At 43.6% G+C, this 26,231-nt stretch overlaps 1 protein-coding gene across 1 annotated transcript in view; it reads left to right on the top strand.

The window, feature by feature from the left end:
* TMEM241 (transmembrane protein 241) overlaps window positions 1-26,231 on the top strand; it is a 101,210-nt gene that overhangs the window by 9,813 nt on the left and 65,166 nt on the right. Inside the window, exons 4-5 of the mRNA XM_012652108.1 lie at window positions 11,311-11,392; window positions 22,646-22,723. Coding sequence (XP_012507562.1) covers window positions 11,311-11,392; window positions 22,646-22,723 — 160 coding nt within the window. The remainder of the gene's footprint in view (window positions 1-11,310; window positions 11,393-22,645; window positions 22,724-26,231) is intronic.

Raw genomic sequence — 26,231 nt, 5'->3', positions numbered from 1 at the left:
TGAGGTTGCAGTGAGCTATTGTGACGCCACTGTACTCTAGCCTGGACAATACAGAAAGACCCTATTTAAAAAAAAAAGTTAATTGAGATATACATTTTATAATACATATTAATTTGGCTTTGTTTTAGATCATAGGATCACTGTGAATGGGATATATCAGCTTTAAATTTTTTTTAATTAGTCAAGTGCAGTAGTGAGAAGGGAGCAAAGAGTAAAACAAGGAGTTCCATGTGTCACTGTGAGCAATCCCTCCAGATAACTCAACTGTAAACTTTTTATTTTGAAATTATTTCCTACTTACATAAAAGTTAGACTAGTACAAAGAACTCCCATATCTGTTACTCACATTCCCCAGTTATTATTTTACCATGCTTCTCCTACCATTTTCTCTTGATGTACTGTGTGTGTGTGTGTGTGTGTGTGTGTGTGTGTGTGTGTATGTATGTATGCACTCTTTTGCCTGGGCTACAGTGCAGTGATGTGATCATAGCTCACTGCAACCTCAAACTCTTGGGCTCAAGTGATCCTCCTGCCTCACCCTCCCAAGTAGCTGGGACTACAGGCATGCGCCACCATGCCTGGTTAATTTTTTCTATTTTTGGTAGAGATGGGGTCTCATTCTTGCTCAGGCTGGTCTCAAACTCCTGACCTCAAGTGATCCTCCCACCTCAGCCTCCCAGAGGGCTGAGATTACAGACATGTGCCACTGCACCCGGCCACCCCTAGCTAAACTTCTTAGAGGCCTTTTCACCCCTCTCTCCTGGACTTCTCTAGGTGGTTTCATATTCACACATATGATGTCAGCTCAACTAAACTTCTTGTCAAAAATCCCCATGTCTCATGGTTAGTAACTATTGGCACAGCTCAGGATTTCCAGTTACCATGGGCCCTTGGCAAAGGGGTGTTACCAGATGGCTAGCAGAAGGATCCAGAACCAGTGTTCTTTCATGTGTACTCAGGCTGGGTTTGTGTTTGCTGTGGCTGCTGTTTCCTACTGGGCTTGGTTTTCTGATTATGTCATTAGGGAACAGAAGTCCAGCTTTACTGGGTAACTGTGTACTGGTGCAGAGATAGCAGAGGTTTGGCTCTACTAAAAATGGAAACTTTACATCAGAACAAAATTTTATTGTTTTTTATTTTATTATTATTATTTTTTGAGACAGAGTCTTGCTCTGTTGCCCTGGCTAGAGTGCAGTGTCATCATCGTAGCTCACTGCAACCTCAAACTCCTGGGCACAAGCGATCCTCTTGCGTCACTCAGCCTCCTGAGTAGCTGGGACTACAGGCGCATGCCACAATGCCTGGCTAATTTTTCTATTTTTAGTGAAAACAGGGTCTCTCTCTTGCTCATGCTGGTCTCAAACTCCTGAGCTCAAGCAATCCTCCTGCCTCGGCCTCCCAGAATGCAGATTATAGGCGTGAGCCATGGCACCTGGCCCAAAACAAAATTTTAAAGTAAAAAACAAAAATAAGAAAAAAAATTGGAAATAGCAGGAAGACAATTTGGAGTCCTGAAGGTTATTATGGAGCAGGGATTATAATGGTGGGTCTGGAGGGTGGATCCTAAATTGGCACTGAATAGTATATGTCACAGAGAACTCATTTCGACTGCCCTCTACCCTGGAGCACAGAGTCCCAGAGTCCCCCTCAAATGAGCCTCAGAACCTGGCAACGCATTTCTTACACTGCAAAGAGGCCGTATCTGCTGTGTCTGTCAGTCTCTGGCCATGTCACGTAGTGGCTCTACCTAGAGACCTTCTGGAGTCATTCTCCTCCCAAGATGTTTGCCTGGAGACCACCAGTCTTGGATGACGCCCTTAGAACCTTCTGTGTTGGGACAGATAGCACTGTTTTACAGCCACTAGCTTGTCATTACATTGGCAGCTACTGCTGTTGCCAACCCGTTGCAGAACACCGAAGTGATTTTTCCAGCAGATGCTGAAGTCCTTTGCTGAAGGCTTCTCATAATTCCCAAAAGTGATCCTAAAAGAACATTTGACCTGTTCATCTGACCGGACATCTGGTAAGCACAGTGAGACCATGGAATTCTTTTCTGGATTCTGGACAGACTCAGGTGTGATTTCTTTGGAGACTTCAGATATAGTCCTCTAAATCCTATATTGCCAGGCTACATGTTTAAATAAGAACACTTCGAAAGTAATTTGTAAACTACATGCCACTTTTTGCCCATTATAAATAAGAGACCAAATTTTGAACTCTCGAGCTTTCAAGGATGACACATTCTAAGTTAAAAATTCTATGCCACGATACCTTCGTGACAAGACATTTCTGAGATGAAAAGAAGCCCCTACCCCTTGATTTTCCATCAAGAATCTTTACTGGAGAACCATAACAAATTTCTTTGATGAAACCTACAAATTAGCACTGTCCGTAAAGTAATGAACAGCTAACGAATTAGGGTTCAGATTGTATTAATACTTATTTTTTTTTAATTATTTATTTATTTTTAGACATAAATTTTATTTGTTTTAGAGATAAATTCAGAACAAAATGAGAAACCTGGATACACGTACTATAATGAACTTTACAATTCTCTTGTGCCAACAGGCTTTATATTTTATATTTTATTTTATTTTTTTGAGACAGAGTCTCACTCTGTCACCCTGGCTGGAGCGCAGTAGCACAATTGTAGTTCACTGCAGCCTTGAACTCCTCAAGCAATCCTCCCACCTCAGCCTCCCTTGAGTAGCTGGGAGTACAAGTGCATGCCACCATGCCCGGCTAACAAATATTTGTTAATGGGCTATTATTTCATTTTGAGCGACTTGAAGTTTTATAAAAAGTCATCTTTGCTCATAGAGGAACGTTAGCCCCCAAAATTTATATGTTTTTGATACTTTTCCCTGTTGTTTTCTCTCCGGAGGAGTGCTTTACATATATATGTAGAAATTCCTTTTTAGGGATAATGAAACCAACTTGCGGAAGTCCCTCAGGAAACCTACTGAGAGCCACTGAAAAGACATAGTGCTGAATAAAATCTGAGGGGTCTTGGCATGGCGATTATGGTAGTTTTGGGGAGAAGTGTCCCCGAGGCCAGGGAAGGCAAAAGGATGGGATTTTCTGACCTTGGATGTGGGTTAACGCCTGCAGGGCGTGCCTGTAGCTCCCAGGCATAGGAGGCGGCTGAACTCCAGCTGTGTTAATAGACCGCACCTCATGGCGCTGTCTCTGTCCATGAAGCCCCTTTCTGGGGGCTCCCCACAAGGCTAAGTGAACATGTTAAATGTGAGATTCCTCAGCCCCGAGCTCACAGGCATTATGTGTTGCATATTACCTTGGATTTTCCCCCATTCATGGGTTGTGTACTGGCAAGGTGCTTGTACTTGGGTTTCCTTCTTTCTCGCCTTTTCTAGAAACAAGATTTGCATCTCTTCTCTCCCCCTTCACTTACTATTCAGGAACCTGGGAGACTCATATCTTTTTTCTTTCTGTTGACTGCATTTCTTCATGCCCACGTCTCCTCTGTTATCCTGTGCTGTACCTGCAGTCTATCTCCTGAGGCTCCCTCAGCGACACAGCTGGCCTCGGTCCGCCCAGGGGAGGGCTGAGGTGCATGGGGCGGCGGTGGAGGGCGACTGCCCTGGCGGTGGAGGCTGTGGGGCAGCAGGCTGAGCACTGCACAGGGTCAAGGCCTGGCCATGCGGTGTGGAGGGAGAGTGGTGGCCTTTCAAACTTGGCAGTGTTGGGAGCTGCGAACTGGTTTCTCTGAGGCTCTAGCTGGCTCTCAGGGATTGTTAGAACCTTCCTGAAGATGACAAGATTTCCTTTTCAACATGAACAGGATTACATGTGGAGAATCTTGGACCAGGGAATGAAACATGAAGTGGAAAAAGTGATGATTCTCCATGTTTAGAGAGGTGGGAAGAACCAGTGAGGAAAGTGCCCCAAGAAATGGAACTTTACAGAAACCCAGTGGTCGCATGGGCCTTCGTGTGGAGTCAGGGCACAGCCTTGCGTGTGAAGCCTTGGGTCCTACAGCTAGTACATTCTAGAGGTTGGGACCCAAGCTGCTTTACCCTAAATCATGGCAGCAAATGAGCCAGGAGTAAATATTGTAGGCTTTGTGGGCTATACAGTCTCTGTTGCAGCTACTCAGCACAAAAGCAGCCATAGACAATATATACATGGGTGTGACGGTGCGCCTATAAAATGCTGTTTTCCGAAACAGGCCGCAGGTGGGACTTGGCCCATGGGCCATGGTGTTCCGCCTCCTGCTCTAAATTGTGTTCTGTAGGATTGTCACAGGGCTCTTGGGTTCGAGTAATATTAGGACTGGACCCTGTCAAGGGAATATGATCTTCCCTGAGTCAGGAGGAAGAGTACAGAGTGAATGAGAAAGTTCCAAGGAAAGTAGGAAGAAGGGAGAAAAGGGGCAATAAGACTGAGTAACATAGTCACCAGACCAAAGAAATGGAATCTAGGGCTCTTCTGTAATTAGCAAGTTAATATATGCACAAGTCCTTTGCAGCTGTGAAGCAAATATTGACTTTCCGATTGTGTGGTATTACTACTTTAGGCAATGCCAACAGTCAACACAGAACCTTGGTACCCTGCTCTCATCAGTTCATGTTTGGAAGCTGTCTTTCGGGCCACTAGGGGTCAGTGTAACACAGAATGTTCAAGAATTCAGCTGGGGAGCCCTTCCAGCATCCTTGAACAGATAAACTGGGGAGTGTTTTCAGGGAGCAGATGTTCTCTCAATAATGCATGCTCTATTTGAAAAACAAGTGATTTAATTTAATTAGCCTTCAGCTCAATAACAACAGTTTTATAATCCGTGCCAACAGACTTTTGTTAGCTTCCTGTAAAACGCTTTGTTCGTCAGGGCTCTTAGGGATGGTAGAGTGTGCATGCAAACAAAAAACAAGCCCATGATTCAAACAAGATGCAGTGTTTGTGTTTATAAATCAGTTAAGAAAAATTATGTATCACCACAATTTTCAAACCAGACCTCTTGACAAATAGTCCTTCTATTTGGTATGGTATGCTCTTCAGTCTGTCCAGCTAGGAGGCCCCACTCCCTACACACACACACACACACACACACACACACACACACACATGCACGCACACACACGCTCATTCTCTCACACTCACGGCTCAGCAGCTCCCCGAGGCCCACACACCGCAGGGACCTGAGATCCCACCAGAACTACCTCAGGAGTTAATTCCATCTTGCCTCCTTTGTGGGCCAGCAGGACAATGGAAGGATACGCCGGCATAGGGACCCCTGTGAATTAGAGGTGGAGAAAGTGTGCATTCATTGTGTTTCCCTAGTTTGTTCCCGATAGGCCTCTGGCTATCCTAGAATCAGACAGTGTTAGATCCGGAAAGGAGGGCAGGTCTGTATAACCTCTCTGGAAGGTGATTTTGTACCCAGTCATAAACTTTAACATGTGTGTCTTTGAATAGCAGTTCCAGTTCAAGGAATTTATCCTGAAGATTATGAAAACACCGTGAATATGAGAATACAGTTATCCCTCAGGATCTGTGGGGCATTGGTTTCAGGACCCCTCTCAGATACCAAAATCCACAGATGTTTAAGTCTCTGATGTAAAAAGGCATAGTATTTGCATCTAACCTACGCACATCTTCCTATATACTTTAAATCATCTCTAGATTACTTATAATACCTAATGCAGGCTGGGCACAGTGGCTCATACCTGTAATTCTAGCATTCTGGGAGGCCAAAAAGGGAGGATTGCTTGAGGTCAGGAGTTTGAGACCAGCCTGAGCAAGAGCAAGACTCTGTGTCTATTAAAAAATAGAAAAAAATTAGTCAGGCAACTAAAAATAGAAAAAAATAGCTGGACATGGTGACACGTGCCTGTAGTCCCAGCTACCTGCGAGGCTGAAGCAGGAGGGTCACTTGAGCCCAGGAGTTTGAGGTTGCTGTGAGCTATGATGATGCCATTGCACTCCAGCCTGGGTGACAGAGTGAGACCAGTCTCAAAAAAAAAATAATACACACACACACACACACACGTGTTACTTGATTGGCTAGGTAGGCATTTGCCTTATTTGGGTGTGGTTCACTGGGAGGTCCCGAGTTATAGCCAATTGGCTGGTTGGCTGTTTGTGATTGGCTGAGGGTAAGTTTTATTTTTTGGTCAGTTACAAGCAATGCCTCCAAGTTAAGTTTCAGTTTTGTTACACAAGTGCTCAGGGTACAGAGACAACCTCGGGCTAATGACCTCCTTGTTTGCTTAAACGCCACAAAGGCCACATTCTTTCCACTGTATGAAACCCCGTGCTCTGGACTTGTGCATCCTTCCTCCCCCCCGACCCCCAGCTGACCTGGCTTGTACTAGGAGAGAGAACACAGCCCAAGGAAATGTGTGGAGTTTGTTCCTCCCTTAGAACTGCTGGTTAAAGTTAGCGAATCACTGGAAGTTCCTTGGGAGCAGAAGAATTAATTATAAGTTCTAAAGATTTGGGTAGGCCCAGCGCGGTGGCTCATGCCTATAATCCTAGCACTCTGGGAGGCCGAGGCGGGCGGATCGTTTGAGCTCAGGAGTTCGAGACCAGCCTGAGCAAGGGTGAGACCCGTCTCTACTAAAAATAGAAAAAATTAGCAAGTCAACTAAAAATAGAGATAAAAAATTAGCCGGGCGTGGTGGCTTGCGCCTGTAGTCCCAGCTACTCGGGAGGCTGAGGCAGAAGGATCGCTTGAGCCCAGGAGTTTGAGATTGCTGTGAGCTAGGCTGACGCCATGGCACTCTAGCCCGGGCAACAAAAGCGAGACTCTGTCTCAAAAAAAAAAAAAAAAAAAAAAGATTTGGGTAACCACATAAATGTTACAAGATTATACTCTCTAGTGTCTAGAACCAGGTATGATTTTCATCACCTTTTTGCTGTATCTTCCTAGAAAATAATCCTTAGTTATAGCAGAGCCACATAGGATTTTAAAATTATGGTTTCTACATCCCTATGAGGTCTGAGAGAAAGGAAAAAATAAATGATAAAAAAATAAAATTGTAGTTTCATTTTTTTCCTGAAGAAATGATTTTTCAAATATGTTTCAAGAGATGACAAAAGCACAAAGAAGCACCAGATTTGTAGCTCGTGTCTTTACCTTCTCTCCACAGTACCCAGAAAAGTATGAAAAACTCAGTTGTCATAATTTTATTTGCACCAAGTAACTATTGAAAGGTCTGACTCCTCTGTGTAGTGATAGCACATTACCCGTCGTGGAACCCATGTAAGCCTGAGATCCAGATCCTTCTTCCCAAAGCAGCAAGTGTCAGTAATTGTTCAAATTATGTAAATGTAGCTGTTGGCTGACTACACTCCTTGCGGCAGGTTCTCTACCCCTCCTTTCCTTCCTCTCTTAGCCCATGACTGCTACCATCTGTTTATCGTCTGACTCTCCTACTAGCTTGTAAATTCCGTGAAGTCAAGGATTTGGTCTGTCTTGTATCTTCACGTATCTTTGTTGACTAGAATATTGCAATATAATAGGTGCTGAATAAATAGATAATGGTTTAGTCCATTTGGGCTGCTATAACAAAATACGGTAGATTAGGTAGTTTATAAACAACAGAAATTTATTTCTCACAGTTCTGAAGGCTGGGAAGTCCAAGATCAAGGTGCCAGCAGATTAGGTGTCTGGTGAGGGTTGCTTTCTCGTTCATAGATGGCACCTTCTCACTGTGTCCTCACATGGTGGGAGGGACAGCGCAGCTCTCTGTGGTCTCTTGTACAAGGGCACTAATCCCATTCATGAGGGCTCCACATTCATGAACTAATCACCTCCCAAAGGTCCCACCTCCTAATACCATCAACGGGGGTTAGGATTTTTCAATATATGAATTTTGAGGGGACACAAACATTCAGACTATAGCAATGAAGAATAAGTTTGTGACAAAGTCTTACCAAACAACAGAAGGCTGTTATTGCTGTTAATGAATACAAGGGAGAAATTATGTTGAAGAAACTATATTTGAGTTTTATTCTCAAAAATGAAGGATAAGGAAACAAAAAATCAAATATAAGACAGAGTGAACAGTTTATTCTTGTTCACTAGAGGACAAGGGAGGATCCTCAGACCCTTACATCCAGTTGCCTACTTGACATCTCTGCTTGAGTATCCCCAAAGCATCTCAAATTCATAATTTTCAAGACTGAATTCATGATTTTCCCCAATCAAACCTGTTCCAGTTTTCCCTGTCTTAATGCACCACTCCTAACCCCATTCCAAACTATTTGCCTTACTGTAGCCAGAGCAACCATTTCAAAATGCGAATCAGATGTTATTACATCCTCCCCATTCCTGGATTTATTCCTTCATCTCCTCAAGCTACACTTACCTTCCTCCAATTTCTTCTTGCCACAGGGCCTTTGCACATGCTATATTTAGGTCTGGAATGTTGTGTCCCTTGTGCTGCTTTACCTGTCTCCTGTTCCCAGTTTAACTCTGGATTTCATCTCAAACATCACTTATTTGGGGAAGGTTTTCCTATCCTCACTGACTAGGTCAGATGCCCTTATGGTATATAGCATAGTTAGTCCTTTAGTCTTCTTTGTAACATTTATCAATGTAGTATTTGTTGTACATTTATTTTATATGAGCAAAATATACACAGTTCCCACCCTTATGAAGCTTACAGTATATCTGGGGGGGTAGGGAGACATTAATAGTATATGCAGAAGCTCCCTTATCTGATTCTATTAGACAAATAGTGGATGAATTGAAAGTCAGATAAATCAGGGAATCATTTATTTTAATTTAAGACATATAAATATAGATTAATTTGCCAATCTTGTGGTAAGGTTTTCCTTTGTGTATGGATTGTTGACTGGTGTTCCCTGAGGTCTTTTCTTGCATAAACATAAGCATATACTCTGTGATTTTCAGTTGAAGTAGATTCTTAGAAGTAGAACGAGAACTTTGACACTTTGAAACAATATGCAGCAGAGTCCTTGGTTTTTAATTTTCTTTTTCTATTTTGCCCTATCCATTTGCACTTGCCTTGCCCACACTTGTTTTGGCAGCAATTTTTCCAGACTCTCATTTATTCTTCTTAACAGCAGCTATAGTTTTATGTTGGTGTGTGGTGGAGGAAAGCAGCTGTCTCACTGACGAGTGCTCAGGAGGGCCAAGAAAGGGCTTCGCAACCAGCCACTTCTGCCAGCCTCTAAAGTTCCACCATTAGAGCATGTCACTTTGGCTGCGCTGGCCCTGAGCAAGATGACTTTGGAAAACAGAAGCACCAGGGTCCCATGCCTGGGTCACAGGCCCATCTTTGGAGCCAGATACTTATTCAGCTATCCTGTAGCATTTTCCAGAAGTCTGTTTGGTCCAGCTAACCCTGTGTATGTTTTTTTCTAGTTATTTCTTTGTATTTTGGGGTAGGAGGGTTAAAATACAACATGTTCCCTAGGCATGTTTTCTTTTCCTCACTTCCATGACCACTGAGATACTCTGATGTCTCTTGGCATATATAACTCGGCAGTTTTCTTTGTTTGAAGAGGGAATGGAGTACAAATGTCTGGGACCTCACTGACCTTGCATTCCAGAGTCCTGGGCCTGCCGCCGTGAGGCCAGCTGCCGTTCCACCCAGTGCACCTCTTCCTTCCTCCTCAGTGCTGTGCCTGCAGTATATGCTCTGGGCTTCCTTCTGCTGCACAACAGGCCATGGGCTTGGATCCTGTCCCTCTTGATCCGTGGGAGCTTCGTGTCAAATGGGAAAGCCATTTCCTAGAAGAACAGCTATTGGCTGATGTTACTCCTGAGCCATTGTGACAGAGGATGGCACCCCCCTTTCTCTGCTCACCTTTTGATTGGGGTTTCTGAGGTCTGTTATTACAGCAGGACTTGTGATAACAGAGCAGACACCTCAGATTAATTAGCTGCTTAGTCTGCTACCAAAGCAGACTCATGTTGTGTTTGCAGCTTATCTATTTGTCTGGCAGGTCTCCCATTAGCTTATGAGGTCCACAAAGGAAAAGTATGAAAGTGTATTTAAAAGCTAGGGCTTCAGGAGTTTGAGCTTGCATTGAGCTATGATGACACCACTGCACTTTAGCCCAGTTTGAGCCTGACAGACCTGAATTCACATTCTGGTTTTGCCATTTACTAGCCGTTCTAACTAACCATAGGCACATTATTTCAACTCTTTGTTTCAGTTTCCTCATATGCACAAGGTGTTAATAGTAATAACTGCCTTATAAGATTGTTGTGCAGATTTTAAAAAGATACAGGATATAAAACATCTAGCACAGTGCCTGGTTTGTAGCAAGTTCTCAATGAATGTTGCCTGTGATGCTACTATTAATAATAATTCTCAGCAACTTGTAAGTTGCTGTCGTATTTGCTGAATGAATTTATACAGCAAGTAAGGTTCAAAGGCCCTTACTAGAGACTGGAAACATTTAAAAGCTAGATTTCCTGGGAAGTTGTACAAATCAGGTCTGATCTTGGATGGAGTGCCTGCCCATGCTAATAGAATTAACAAAGAACGTTTCTTGAGCAGGCAGCATTCCAGCAGAGCAGCTCATTGAGTTAGTTGGGATTATTATGTTATATCCAGCTGGAATGGTTTCATTTATTTTTATTCATTATTAGGATAACTCTGGGAACTCGAATTAGTAGATCAAATGTATTTCTAACTGATGGGGAAACAAGTTGCAAACTCAGTGATATGCACTGTATGTGAAAACTGGGATTTTAATTCTAAACTGGTACGGCCACAATTGAATCCAAGAAATGTGCCCTTTAGAAGTCCTTGAAGATTCCCTGAACCAGAATTCCAACAATGCCAGGTTAATGGTTGAAGAAGTCAGCATATGGCCACCCAGCTTAAGTGCTATTATAGGATTCTTTTTCTTATTTTGTAATTCAGTCCTTTGAAACTGTGGTTCTTTTTGTTGTGATTCAATGGAGCCATTGGTATATTGCCTAGGTAAATAGCCTTTTCAATTTTTAATTATTTGGCATGGATTCAAAACTTCTAGACTACTTAAAATTCGAAGAGTGATGTTTACTGCCTTTGAAAAAAATCAGATCTGTTCTCTCTCCCAACCTGCAGCAAGGCCTTTTCCATTTCTAACTCTGGGGTCAGTAATGCTAAGTAGTCAGTAGATGACAGGGCTATCGGTAGGATGGCTTCGTCCACCTCCATCACTCTCTCAGTGGATAAAGACCACATCTCACTTAATGAGTCGATCAGGGATGTTTAGACAAGCTCTGTTGGTATAGCTGGTGCATCTGAAGGGTCAACCCTTCCAGCTAGGACTTATTTTAACATAAGTGGCAAAAGTATTATGGCTTTTTTTCCCTCTTTCCAGATCTAATGTTTTGACGTGGCTTCCTGCTTCGGTGCTGTTTGTGGGTATGATCTATGCTGGATCCAGAACCTTGTCCAGACTGGTAAGTGTTAAAGGTTTGCGGGGGACAACCCCCTTCATCTTCCCCTTTGATTTTAACTTATTGCACCTCAAATCAATAAGGGACAAAGCATCAGCTTTAATAATGGTAAAGCTAGATGGGAGAACAAATCTTGGGCCCGAGGCCAACATGGGACCTTTTAGGACCTTTTACTCCTTTTGCCGAATTGAAGTTAACTAGGTAACGGGGAAGGACGAATGCACGGGTGGAGAAGCAGAGGGAGCATAGCAATTTTTTTTTTTTTGGAGACTGGGTCTTACTATGTCACCCGGGCTATAGACCAGTGGTGTCATTACAGCTCACTGCAACCTCACACTCCTGGGCTCAGGTGATCCTCCTGCCTCAGCCTCCCAAGTAGCTGGGACTATAGGCATGTGCCACCATGCCTCGCTAATTTTTCTATTTTTTGTTGAGATGGGGGGGTCTCGCTCTTGCTCAGGCTGATCTTGAACTCCTGACCTCAAACGATCCTCCAGCCTCAGCCTCCCAAAGTGCTAGGATTACAGGCATGAGCCTCCGTGCCTGGCTGAGAGCAGCAGTGTTTGTGGAGCCTGCCATAGACAGGGCCTCCTGGGACCGCTTCCCCATGGAGATGGGCCCCCCCAACTCTGCCTGAATGCAGACCCTCCAGGGAGCAGGAAGGCGGGGTTCAACCTGCTCCTTGCTTCTGAGAAACTGAGCCCTGCCCATTGCTAATGTGACCCATGATTGATGGGCTTGGTTGTGGATACAAATTTCCTGGCACAGAGGTGACGCCCTGTACGTGGGGACACTAGGACTCCAGTAAAAGAAGCTCTCCGTTCTGCCCTCCCACTTCTTCCCCTCAGGATTGAGCTCCTCAAATGCAGAAACTGTGAAGAGCAAAGCTACTTTCAGATATATTATTTGGAACTCCAAATATTCAGTTATTTTGTCATCAAAGAGAATCCACTAAAACCACCATTAACCGAAGGCAGCTTAAAAATCAGGAAGAGTATTAATGACTCCTCCTGTCTTGTAGCCTGACCGCTAACTCTATTCTATTAGGGAATGGTTGTATTTTGACTTTTGGAAAAATGCAGCATTTATAAAATGATTTAGTCTTTTTTTATAAAATTTGTTGTTATGTTGATCCCTTAGATCTCAGATACAAAAACAGTAAAAACAAACTAATAAAATCCGCCTAACTGGATAACAATGTTATTGTTAGGACAACAATTCCAAAGTTGCAAAATAGTGGTTGGGAATATAATTTTGAAATTAAATTATCATTTTTCTTTCATGATTCATAAGCTTGAGTAGCTGGGATGATATATACAACGGGGCAGAAGCTTCCTGGGTGGGCCTAAGAACCGACCCACAGTGCATGTTGGTGCTCAGCCCAGAACACGAGCCTTGCACTGGCTCTCTGCTGCTTCTTGGTCCCATCAGGCTCTTACTGCCTTACTTTACACCCTTTGGCCTGCAGAGGGTAATTCCCCTCCTGCACCATAGGCTACAGGATTCAGTAACAACACTGTGTTGCTCAAAGGCTTTTAAAATTTTTCTAGGGTCTGGATAGTTATGCGTGCCAGAATTTGGAAGTTTGAATAAGTAAGGTGTACTCATAATAATAATACTTTTTGTTTGTACAGTACTTCTTCATAGGTTTCCAGAGAGATTTCCTTTGTATCTTTTTATGTGATTCTCACAGTCACCTGTCATGTGAGGGGTGAGGCAGATGGTAATCACTTGACACAGGAAGAGGCGAAGGTGTGAAAGTCTTGCTAACCTGAGTCTAGTCCCAGATAGTGGGAGCTCTTCTGACTCCTCACCTTTTGCTTTTCCAGTTTGTTTCTTTAGGACCAATGCATTTGGATTTTAGAGTGGGCCTGGGGTATAGTAGTCACGTATAGCCTTAGACTCTTTCACTTGCAAGTGTTAGAAAGCACGAAAACTGCTCTAAGAAAATGGAAAATTTACCGATTTGTATAACTGAAAAGTCATATGGTAGAAGCAGATTTCAGGCCATGGCTTGATCCAGAGGTTCCAACAACATATTCAGAATCCAGTTTCTCTCTTTGCTTTTCACTTCTGCTCTCTGTCTTTGCCCTATTTCACAGCCAGGCCCTCCTTTCATGGGTATTGTTAACTCCAGGCTCACATCCTCACACCTTTCATAGAAAGAGACTATCTTCCTGGTAGCTCCTGCAGGAATTCCAGGTATCACTCTGCTTGGATCAGTCTGGGCCACTGCCTATCCTTGGTCTGAAAAGGAGCAGGAGGATGGGAGTATGTTGATTGGCCTGCCCTGGACCATGGCTTCCCTGAACCATTCACTGTGGTTGGAGACACTTGGAGCCCTAGGTATATAGGACCCCCACCCAGATCCCATACACTGAGAAGAGGGTATGGTGGGTCTTCAGTATTGAGGTGCTTTACCAAAAAAGGGATATAGATACTAGGTGGCCAAAATCCTTCAAAAGACCATTCATTGTGAATGTCAATCTAGCACATTTTCAGGCAGGTGGGATGTTCTGTAACCTAGAACAATGCTTCATAAGCTGTGATTCACAGGTATGCCAGTCTTTGAACTCTTTGTTACCTGTTCATGAGATCACCTTCAACACTAACCATACTGTTAGTCGAGCTGGCATATTGTTTTCATAGCCAGACTTTTTGAAGAAGGAAGTAATGCATTGGTTTACATTCCCTTGCCAGCTCCTTATTTTCTCAAGGACCAGCACTTTGAGTGGCATTGACCCAGAATACAGCTGCCCTTATTTTTTGAGAGATAGGGTCTTGCTCTGTTGCCCAGGCTGGAGTGCAGTGGCAGTATCATAGCTCACTGCAGCTTTGAACTCCTGGGCTCAAGCAATCCTCCAACCTCAGCCTCCCAAGTAGCTGGGACTATAGGTGCACGCTACCATACCCAGCTAATTTGTCATTTTTTTTTTTTAGAGAGGAGGTATATCTACGTTGCCCAAGCTGGCTTCGAACTCTTGCACTCAAGCTATCCTCCGGCCTCAGCCTCCCGGGTAGCTGGGACTACAGACACAAGCCATGGCACTGTACTTAGAACACAGCCTTCTTTAATAAGCAAAAAGAAGCTGTTGCAATTCAAACTCTTTGAACAAAGAAAAACAACCAAAACCAAATATACCTAATTAGAGTGGGAGGAGGGCAGAGAGGAGGTAGTTATAATTGTTTTTGAGTAAAATAACTCAACCCAGCATCTTTTCTTTGTTTTCTGAGCATTTTGTTTTTACATAGTTGCTTAGAAATTCATAGGGGGGATAAATACATGAGGCGCTTGTGCAGTCTGTGTTGGATAGAAAACAGGCATCAATATGCTGGTACCAAGCTGTCAGTTTAATGAATCCATAAGGAATTGGGGGGAAAGTGCTCAGTTAAAACCAGTGGGTGTATTGTTATGCAAAACACTTTCTGGGTAGCTCTGCTCCCTAAAGGCCTCCTTTATCTGACAAGGCCTTGAAGTTCTGTTCTTCTGATGTGCAGCTCCTGGGAGGAAGCTAAGTTAACTCTGCAAAGGTGTTATGGGAAAAGCTCTCGGTTGATTTTTCTACCTGAAACTCACAACCGAATGATATACAGAGTTACGGAAAAAGAGATTTTTCTTCTAGCTCTCCATTAAACAAATATTTATTTGGGACCTACTATGTGCTGGGGGCTTAAAGACAAATAGGACCTGGTTCCTGACCTTGAGGAACTGAAAGCGATTGGGGCGGGGGTGCAGTGCTAGATACACAGCTCACCATGGGAACAGCCACCATGAATATTCAGTGTTAAGCATGTGCTGGCCACTTTCTGTTGCCAATCCTGATGACATGTGAAGGTGGACTTGCAGTAATATAGTATCGTCCCTTCTACTTGGGCTGATTCGGGCCCAGCTTTTCTACACTGAGTAAGGTCACAGCAACGATCACTCTGCTGGCATGAGTACCAGTCTTTGGAGGGACAGTAGGACTTTGATGGGTCGTTATTACTCTTGTTATAATTTCCTGCTCTGAAGCCTTCCCAGCTAGACAGGATTGCCTCACAGCCTGTGCTGGTGCCTGTTTAGAACAGATGTACAAATTCGTACATTCGTGAGCGTGCTGGTGAGAGGCTATCCTGGTGTTGGGGATTTGCTCAAACTATGCAGTTTTCTTGCTTAGGGGAGGTCAGGATCAGCAGTTGGAGGATTCTGTGGATCTAGATTAAGGCATCTTGACAGGACTGGAATTGGTTTCCTTGCTGAGCTCTTTGATCTTGGTTCTTTGTAACTACTTGTCATGGTTTTTCTCTTCCATGAGCAAAACATTCTTTCAACATGTTGGAGGTGGAGATGGGATGGGGCTTGTTGGTGAGAAAGCATGAGGATAATTAAACCCACGTGGAACAAGTTACTCAGTTAAGAAAATGGGACCTATGGGTCCCTTCTTCCTTTGTTGGGCTCCAATAGCACAAAGGAACTTGGATCCACAAAGGAGGAGAATGCAGGTGTTGGTGTGGAATGGAGAATCTCCTTGTTACTGCTGATTAGAGGCAGCTCTCCTCTTTCAATGCTTTTTTTCTTATCACAGGTGATCAGAGTCCAACTAGAGGGATTATTTTTTTAAATGTGGGCTCGGTGGCAATACCGTAAACCTGTCCCCAGATTTTCATTATCTTCTTACTCCATCTAAAAATGTTTCCCATAACTCTTACAAAATGTCTTATTAAAATTGAACTCCTTGGGGAAAAGCTTCATGACATTGGATTTGGCAATGATTTCTTTGGATGTAACACCAAAAGCACAGGAAACAAAAGAAAAATAGACTAATTGGACTTCATCAAAATGAAAAACTTTGGTGCATCAAAGGACACTATCAACAAGGTAAAAAGGCAGCACATGGAATGGGAGAAAATATTTGCAAATCACTTATCTAATAAGGGATCAATGTGTAGACTATATTGAGAACTCACAATACTCAACAACAAAAATTCGAACAACCTGATTGAAAAATGGGCAAAGGACTTGAACAGACATTTCTCCACAGATGATAATATATAAAGGTTCATAAGCCCATGGAAAGATGCTCAGCATCATTAATCATTAGGAAAATGCAAATCAAAACCATATGAGATACCACTTCACACCCATTAGGATGGCTATTATCAAAAAGACAGAAAATAACAAGTGTTGATGAGGTTGTGGAGAAATTGGAACCCTTGTGCACTGCTGTTGGAAATGTAAAACAGTGCAGCTGCTATGGAAGACAGTATGGCAAGTCCTCAAAAAATTAAAAATAGAATTATCATATGATCCAGCAACTCCATTTCTGGATATATACCCAAAGGAATTGAAAGCAGGGACATGAAGAGGTTGTTGTGTACTCGTTTCTATTAGGCCATTATTCACAACAGCCAAAAGGTGGATGCAACTCAAGCATCCATCAGCAGATGACTAGAGAAAGAAAATGTGGCATATACATATTAATACAATAGAATATGATTCAGCCTTAAAAAGAAAGGAACTCCTTCACATGCTACTACGTGGATGAAACTTGAGCACATTATGCTAACTGAAATAAGGCAGCCACAAAAGCATGAATACTGTATGATTCCACTTAGATGAGGTACCTAGAGTAGGCAAATTCACAGAAAGTAGCATGGTGGTTGCCAGGACCTGGGTGGAGGGGAGAATGAGTTAGTGTTTGTGGGTACTTTCAGTTTCGCGAGATGAAAAGAGTTCTGGAAATGGATGGTAGTGATGGTTGCACAACAATGTGAATGTACTTAAAGCTACTATCCTGTACATTTAAAAATGGTTAACGTGGTAAATTTTATGTTATGTATATTTTACCACAATTTTTAAAAATTAAAAAAAAAAAAACCTGGGTTCCAGTAGAAGTTTTCTTGAGAATTATATGAAAAGGAGAGGGTGATAATGTGTTCTTACTTGTCCTACCCAGAACTCCTTTGGGACGCTGTGGGATGTGCTTATTTAGCTTAACTGAATTCAGTTCCAGGTACTTGGGTAAAAGAGTGTGAAAAACAGCGGTTCACTGAGAGCAGGCGAGTCTGCCCACTGTGCTAGCCTGTGCATAGCTGAAGGACCGATGCCCCCCTTAGGCTGTTTCTTATTCCTGTGCATCTCTCTTAGGATTAGCGTTTTGCCAAACAGGAGGAGCTCCTGGTATTGTAAGATGTCTATTTTTCATACGACAAGGCTCCTAGACACCAGTCAGCTGCTTTAAGTGATGTACAGATGAGGGACAGAGATGGCCTCCAAGCTTGTACTGGAGATGGGGACAGAGGGCAGTCTGGTCCTCTGCCCTCAAGGAGTTTGCCATCTAATGGCAGAATCGTAAGATTAATGTAAATAAACACTTAAATCTATTTCATGCAAAATCAATTTATGAATATTCATGTGTGTATATAGTATGCATATTCAAATACCTCACCATCTTCCAGTTTATAAAGATAATTATGATTAAAACAAGCACTTTTATGAAGAGAATTTTAGAAGAAATCTAGGTACAAGGTAATAGAAGTAGAACTAAAAAAAAAAAAATAGAACTGGATGAGACCACAGACAGATTTAGTGCCTAGAAATTCATACTGTAATAGCTCACAACATAATTATAGCGGGGTGGTGAATTCAGGTTTCAGCTTTCTGAAGCCAAATAAGAAAGTTAGGGCTGGTCCAATCGTAGTGTTATCAGAACTTATTAACATTAGTGTCACTAAAGTTGGTATTCAACCCCCTACTACTAAATTTGTCTGGCTTAAAAAAATAAAAATAAAAAAAGAAGGTTAGAAGACTCTCAGTGCTTGTGAGGTAAGAGCAGAGCCATTGCTGAAGAAAAGCGAAGCTCTTCCTTGCTCTCAGGTCTAACTGACTAGATGACTCAGAGGGGCAGGTCTTCAACAGCAGCCTTAAACACAACAGCCACCCAGTGTCTAGGATTCTTGGTGCATTTGGAGGCATAATGACATGGTACAGTTCAGTAGGAGCGTTCTCTGGGGGTAAAAGCCACACACATCTGGTTATCTGGCTCCTTTCAGGGGTAGGCAGTTTACCCTTAGACAATCCTCCAAGAGCGTTATTTCTTGCCTGCACAATTTTGATAAAAATTGCGCAGCCAACAGTTCAAAATAACTTTCTTTGGCAACGACCTGGAGTACGATTATTCTGTATTGTAGATTAAGGACACACCTCCATATTCCAAAAAGAAAAGTAGGATTGATCTTCTTTTACAAAAATTAAGAAGCTGACCCAGGACTTGTACTTGAATAAGGGAGTCATTCACACCTCTGCAGAGTGACCCAAGGCTGTGCCTGTGGGCAGGGCCAGGGATTTCCATGCAAAACTATTCAGACTGCCAACACCTGAACAAATAACAATCAAGCTTTCAAAATTCCACTCTGGGAAGCATGGGAATAATCTAAGAGTAAATTAGTCACAAATTGTGCCCCCAAGTAATTAACTGAATTGCCCTGTAGAATGGTTATAGTTTAATTTGGTCAATTACATTTTGACAGACTTGTATCAAAAATGATGATTTGGGCTTTGTGATAGTTGATGTTGGACCATTTTTCCTGATGAAAGATGATAGGACCTTTTATTGTTGAGGCCATTCCTAGAGTTTTGACAGTGTAGAAGAACATAATTTATTTTTCTGTTTGTCTTTAGCAGCAAGCTAAAGATCTAGATCATACAAAAGTGGTTTAAAATGATGAAGAGTCAGATTAGAAAAAAAGAACCAGAACACATCCCTCAGTTTTCTTGTTTGTATAATGGGATGTTAATAATATCTATCTCATAGAGTTATTATGAAGTTTAAATACGTAAAAGCAGTTAGAACAATGTCTGGCACATAGTACTCAATATATCTTAGCTACTAATATTGCTGTTATCATTTCTCAGAATATTTGATTTAACAAAAGTAAGTCCTGCTAACTCTGCCTCCATAGAGATAATAAAGGGCAGGTTTTCTAAAAGAATCAGTCACTAAGTGGTCTCTTGAACTAATGTAGCACAGTTACATGGGGCTTTTGCAGGGTTAGAGGCCAAGGAAGGATGGTAATTAAAGTTGCAAACTGTCTTAACATTGACAGATTTCTACCCAGGCTGATAGAGTATAACTGGTCAATTATAGAATAACGGTCTCTAATGCCTGTTGGCTTCTCGGTAGAAAAAATGGCTTGAGAAATTCAGATTTAAAATTTGGTAAGAAGTAGAAGATAGCCCTTTTAAAAATGGCATAGGTTTTACTCTGAGTTCATCCATTTTAGTTCTTACCAGTTTTATTACTGGAGGAAGCAGACGGCCAGGATTTGGAACACACTGGTCATATTGAACTTTGAACAGTTAGATGTTCAGAAGTTTTCACTGGGGCTTGACATAATTCGGTATCATAATATTGAGGCTGAGAGCATGTGTTTTGCAGTTAGATAGGCCTGGATTGCAGTCCTGGCTCTGCCCCTGAACTAGCTGTGAGCACTCAAGCAAGTTGCGTCATCTCTCTAAGCTTCGTTTTCCTTGTCTATAAAATCAGGGTAATTGCATTTACTAACAGAGCTGCCGGGAGGAGGTTTGAATAAAAGAATGCAAACAAAATAATTAGCACTGTTTCTAACACATTGTTGGCGGTAGCTATTATTAGTGTACGTTAAATCAATTCTACATTTATAGATGGATCCTTTTCCAGAATATGATCAGAGAAGGGCCTAGGTCAGGAAGATTGAAAAAACTGTTGGCAGGTCATAAAATTGAGAAAATTAAGCCTCCTTCAAGTCTAGAGTTAGGGTCTACAGTTCTGTGATCTCAATCCTAAATCTGATCTCATTACTGATTTTAGAGCCAAGGAGGCAAAAATCATTTTAAATAAGGTCCTAATTTGATAAGATCCAATCCACCCTTTCATATTTGCTTTCATGTGCCATATGATTAACCCGTCCAACATTTTCTTTGCTGTCCTTTCAAGCCAAGAACTAGAAGGCTGGGGTCCAAGTTCACCAAACATGGGCCTAATAGATAAAGCCAACTTAAAAAGAAAAATATATATATATATTTTATAATATATATTTATATATATAAAATCTCTAATAATTTTAAGAGATACAAAAAATAACAAAATCTAAAATTTAAGAGGAATAAAAAGCACAAAAGATAAATGAAAAAATAGAAATTAAAATTTGATATTAAAAGGAAAAAACAATTTGAGTTGAACTTTTCATGAAAGATAAACTAAAAGTAGAAAGTGTTTAAAAAAAAGGCAAGAAAAATGTAAGGCAAGAACTCAGAAAGCAGCACAAGTTAGAAATGGATACTAAAACAGGGCAGAGCTATATAAAGTTATAGATGTTTAAAAAACAAAGTAAAAATACATCCTCTATAAAGATGAAGAATAAATCCATCTGTAAGTAGGTGAGCAGCACAATCTTGAAGCCGGTTCTCTAAACTGCAGTGATTTACCCAGGTTGGTGGTCGGCAGAGGCTGCAGAGAGTGGGGCTCACAGTTAGTGACACTGACCACCTTTGGACAGTGCTCCTGAGCCTCTCCTCCAGGTGCTTCACCTTTGGTATTTCTGCCATCCCTCCCTGCAGCTCCAGGTGCTGCGTATTGTTCTCCCTGCACCACAGGGGAGGAAACTAAAGTTTGGATATGCGCCTTGCCCCACTAGCAGGTCTGAAGCCTACACTGATGCTAAAACCCATGTTCTTATTCTTTATGTTTTTCTGCCTTCTGATACCATTAGCATCATCAACAACAAAGACAGTAACAGAATCCCTTGCGCCTTTGTCCTTCCCCCTCACCTGGTCAAGATTACCTGCCCAGGTAGGAGAGACTGCCTTTCTTAGCAAACAGCCCAGCAAGAGGAAATGGGCCTGTAACCCACTGGAGGGTTAACATTTTTTCTATTTTCTCCTCCCATTTTTTTTAAATGGGCAGTTACTCAGTTATTCAGATATTTAACCTCAGGTCAGTCTCTAAATATTTCCTTAATGTGGCCACTTTTTTCTGTCTTCACTGCCACTGCCAAGTTCAGGCCACTCTCTTGTCACTCCTTGTATTAGTTTCCTGTGGCTGCTTTAACAAAACCACGTACTTGGGTGACTTAAAACAACAGAGTGTATTCCCTCACAGTTCTGGAGTCCAGAAGTCTGAAGTCAGTCTCACTGGGCTGAAATCCAGGTGTGGGCAGGGCTGTGCTCCCTCCTGAGGCTCGGGGGTAATCTGTTCCTTGCCTCTTCCAGCTTCTAGTGGCCACTGGCATTCCAGGGCCTATGGCCACATCACTCCATTTCTGCCTCTGTGGCCACATTGCCCCTTGTCTATGTGTGTCAGATCTCTGCGTCCCTCTTGCAAGAATGTGTGCAATTGCACGTAGGGCCCACTGGATGATCCAGGATAATTCCTCCATCTCAAGATCCTCACTTACTCACATTTGCAAAGACCCCCTTTTTGCGATCTAAGGTAACATTCACAGGTTCCAAGGATTAGGAGGTGGATATCTTTTGGGGGGCCATTTTTCGGCCTATGGCACCCCTAGATTTTGTAGCTGTCTCTGCCTCCTGTCCTCTACCCTGCAGCCCAACTTCCTTTAAACATGTAGATCATGTCACAGGCTATTTTAAAACTCTTCAGTGGTTCCTGGGGCCCTCAGGACCATCCCGATTTCCTGACATGGCCCGCAAATACCCTTCCTCTTTCTCTCCCCCACTTTTCCCTTCACCCACGCTGCACTTCCTCCAGTTCCTTGGTGGAGCTGGATTGCGCTGTCTATGGGGCCTTTGAGTGCTCTTCTGCCTGCAGCACTTTCCCACCTCCTCACATTTTGTTTGGCTCATCCTAGTTCATCATCCAGTTCTCACTGAGATTTTGGACCTCACTTCCTCCAAGAAGGCTTGCTGTCCCGATGCAGGGTTAGGCGTGCCTTTCTGTGTGCTTCATCTGAGCTCTCACGTGATGGGGACGGGCTCCCTATCTCATGTCCACCTTGCTCACAGGATGTGCACCCTGCATCTGGCACAGTGCCTGACACACTGGAGACTTAAATGTTTGTTGCTGAGGCGACCCATAGGAGGGGAGCCTCTACATCCACCCTACCGAGAGGAATACCGCAGCAAAGAGCGCTAATCCACGGAGAAGTCTTTGCTGGAGAGATTGTGCGTGTGAATGCCAGAAGTTCCCACATATCTTTATTTTTAAGCAAAAATCAAGAATCATGTGATTATGAGATCAAAGAAAATATTTTCATGCTTCTTATTCTGTTTTCTTTCAGGCCATTCCTATGTTTCTCACTTTGCATAATGTAGCTGAAGTTATCATCTGTGGGTACCAGAAGTGTTTTCGGAAAGAGGTAAATGATCGTGCAAAACACTAGTTTTACTTTCCTTGCTTTAAATTTCAAAGAAGTACTTTTCTTTCTATGGCCCCAATTAGTGTGTGCATTTTCCTGCCACAAATTTCTAGTTAAGTCTTCCTGACCATGGTCACTGATTTCAAGGAACAGGGTTTTGACTTCGCTGTAGTTCACCAAACATACATGGGAATGCTTGTTGATGTGAACAGAACTCATCTCCAGGCCAGGGCTGAACTAGACCCTCAGGAGACAAGGAGGACTTGGCTGTGGGCTGTGGGGAAGCAGTCCCACCCCCAGCTGTCCCCAGCGCCACATGGAAAGGCGTGGCAGTAAAGGCATGGCAGTTTCACACAGGGCGCGGGAGTCCCAGCCCACCTTGGGGAAATTTGCTCTTTTTTTTCCAATCGCAGCTGTGCCTTGTACCAGCTAGAACAAGCTCCTTCACCCACGGGGCCTCCATCTCTGCAAGTCGATAATAACAAGCACCCAACTCACAGGGTTGTCGGGAGGACACAGCAACTACACGTGTTAAGTGCTTCCAGCCGATTCCGCCACATCAGCTCTGATTATTAATGTTATTAGTGGTGGTTTCAATTTTGGCCCTCTTTTAAGAGTTCCTTTTTTCTGACATTTGCCCATTTGGTGTCATATCAATTTTTGGGACTTTTAAAATATAGAGAGGGGCCAGGCACGGTGACTCATGCTGTAATCCTAGCACTCTGGGAGGCTGAGGCAAGAGGATCACTTGAGGTCGGGAGTTCGAGACCAGCCTGAGCAAAACAGAGACCCCGTCTCTACTAAAAATAGAAAGAAATTAGCTGGACAACTAAAAATATATATAGAAAAAATTAGCCGGGCATGGTGGCACGTGCCTGTAGTCCCAGCTATTCGGGGGGCTGAGGCAGGAGGATCGCTTGAGCCCAGGAGTTGGAGGTTGCTGTGAGCTAGGCTGACGCCACGGCACTCTAGCCAGGGCAACAGAGCCAGACTCTGTCTCAAATAAATAAATTAATAAATAATAAAATACAATACAGAATGGCTACCTGGCCCCCTCAGGCCGTGTGCTTCTTACAGGTGTGCAGGAGAGAGAGGTGTCCTTCCCATGGGCTGAGGTTGCGGCCACATGAGCGCCCCCGTCATCCCACTGCTCCCCGGAGGTGGCCCCACCAGCCAACTCTCCTCCCTCCTGTGTGAGCCTCTCCCTTGCTGCTGGCTGCTGTCCCTGGGCCCATGCCCGTGCTCAGTGTTGTCAGTGTGCTGAGGAGAGAGTGGGCCTGGGGACTCATGCTCACCCAGCCCAGGAAGGTGCGTTTACAAAAGCGGCCTCGCATGGAAAGTCTCCCACTCCTCTGGCCGCGCTGCCCCAGCTCTGCCTGTCTCATCCTGCCCCTTCCCAGCCGCCGGCCCAAGACAAGGCTGGGCTTCGTGCTGCCCACGTCCTCTTGTCCCTCTCACCTCAGCCACTCCTGCTGCTTTCCCCACGGCTCTCCTGAAGAGTGCTCTGGCTGAAGTCACCGATGGCTTCATCCGTGTGGCTCTTCCTCGGCTTTTACACCATTCATCGCCTGCCCCTTCTCTGGAGCCTCAGGGCCCCCTTGGCCTTAGCGCCCCTCCCCGCCTGCTTCTCTTCCCTGTCCCGGGCTCTTCCTCTGCAGCTGACTGTCCTCTTCCATGTCCTTCATCTGCCTCTTCGGGGCCTCCCAGGTAGAGCCTGCAGTGAACAGCCCTGGGCTCAGCCACTGTCGTTTCCTACCTGGGGAGGGTCCCATGGCAGAGGCTGGGAGGTGGGTCTCTGTGTAGGTAGAAGGCTCCCTGGCCTTTCAAGGAGGATGAGTGCCTTTCTTTGACATTTTACTTACCAAACTGTCATGTAATTTCCGCATTTCATGAGTTCTAGTGTGCTGCATTTTTTTTTCATATTTCAATCCATTTAAATTGGGGGGGGCTCTTAAAACCAAAGTGTTCTGGTGTCATTTTTTCTTTCTTTCTAGTACATAAAATAAGGGGAAGTTTTATAATCAGTGGTATCTCAGGTTCAGTGAGATACGGCACTGTTTTCCCTGTGTCTCCGGCCTGCTTCCTTGAGCCCTCTGATGGCAGGGACCACATGGCGGTTCTCTTTGTAGCCCCAGGCTCAGCCCAGAACTGGTGCTGCGCTAAATAGCCATGAGCTCATCACTGAGGGTTCAGGTTCAGAAACTCCTGAGAGCTGCTAGCTCTGGGTGCCTGACTCATGCCACTCAGATTCCAGGAAGTCTTCGTATCCATGAAAGGGATACTTTCTTATGAATTTAGAAACGAAGATTTTCTTGGTCTAGGGGTGAGATTTAGACATTTCCACAGAGTTTTGCTTCCTGATGGGCAAGTCGGGTCCCATACATGAGGGTGAGCATAGGACTCGGGCTGGGAGTCCCCTGGGGAAACTTCCATCCAGCAGGGGACCCCCTCTACTCCAGAGGCCAGGGCGGATGTCTGGCGGCGGGCACCTGTCCCTGGCAATAATCGGATGAACACCAGAGGATCCATTCCATCACTGACACAAACATTATTCCTTGTCAGGGCAAATTAGAAAAAAATTGAGTAGGCACATTTTTCTTTTTAGTTATTAAAAAACACCTGTCTTTCCTTTATGAATGTAATAAAATGTAAGAAGTTGTAGAAAATAGAGGAAAAAAGGCTGGTTATGGTTGCTGACACCTGTAATCCTAGCACTCTGGGAGGTCGAGACCTCAAGATTGCTTGAGGTCGGGAGTTTGAGACCAGCCTGAGCAAGAGCAAGACCCCATCTCTACAAAAAAATAGAAAAATTAGCCAGGTGTGGTGGTATGCACTTGTAGTCCCAGCTACTTGGGAGGCTGAGGCAGGAGGATCGCTTGAGGCCAGGAGTTTGAGGTTGCAGTGAGCTATGGTGACACTGCTGCACTCCACCCAGGCAACAGTGAGACCCTGTCTCAGAAAGAAAGAAAGAGAGAGAGAGAGAAAAGGAGAGAGAGAGAGAGAGAGAGGGAAGGAAGGAGGGAGGGAGGAAGGGAAAGAAGGAAGGAAGGAAAGAAGGAAAAAAAATAGAGGAAACCACCCCCCCAGAAATCAACTGTACTTCTTTTTCCCTAAGGAAACCACTCTTCTTTCGGACATTTTTATATCCACATATATAGATGTATTTACACAAATGGTAAAATACATCTTGTTTTTCCATTTATCAATTTGTCAGGAATCCCTGTTCGTGTCTTCGTTCCACACTGGATGAAGCATGTGCTGACCAGGTCCTACTTGTAGACTTGTAGGTGGTTTCTAGCAGTTTGGCGTTAACATCTGCTCTGTGATCAAGGTTGCTATGATATGTTCTTTTTTTTTTTGAGACAGAGTCTCACTTTGTTGCCCGGGCTAGAGTGCCGTGGCGTCAGCCTAGCTCACAGCAACCTCAACCTCAAACTCCTGGGCTCAAGCAATCCTACTGCCTCAGCCTCCCGAGTAGCTGGGACTACAGGCATGCACCACCATGCCC

The sequence above is a fragment of the Propithecus coquereli genome, unplaced genomic scaffold (genome assembly GCF_000956105.1).
Source record: "Propithecus coquereli isolate 6110/MARCELLA unplaced genomic scaffold, Pcoq_1.0 Scaffold38, whole genome shotgun sequence".
NCBI lineage: Eukaryota > Metazoa > Chordata > Mammalia > Primates > Indriidae > Propithecus > Propithecus coquereli.
The sequence above is the reverse complement of the archived record's forward strand: the minus strand, read 5'-3'. Positions and strand labels throughout refer to the sequence as shown.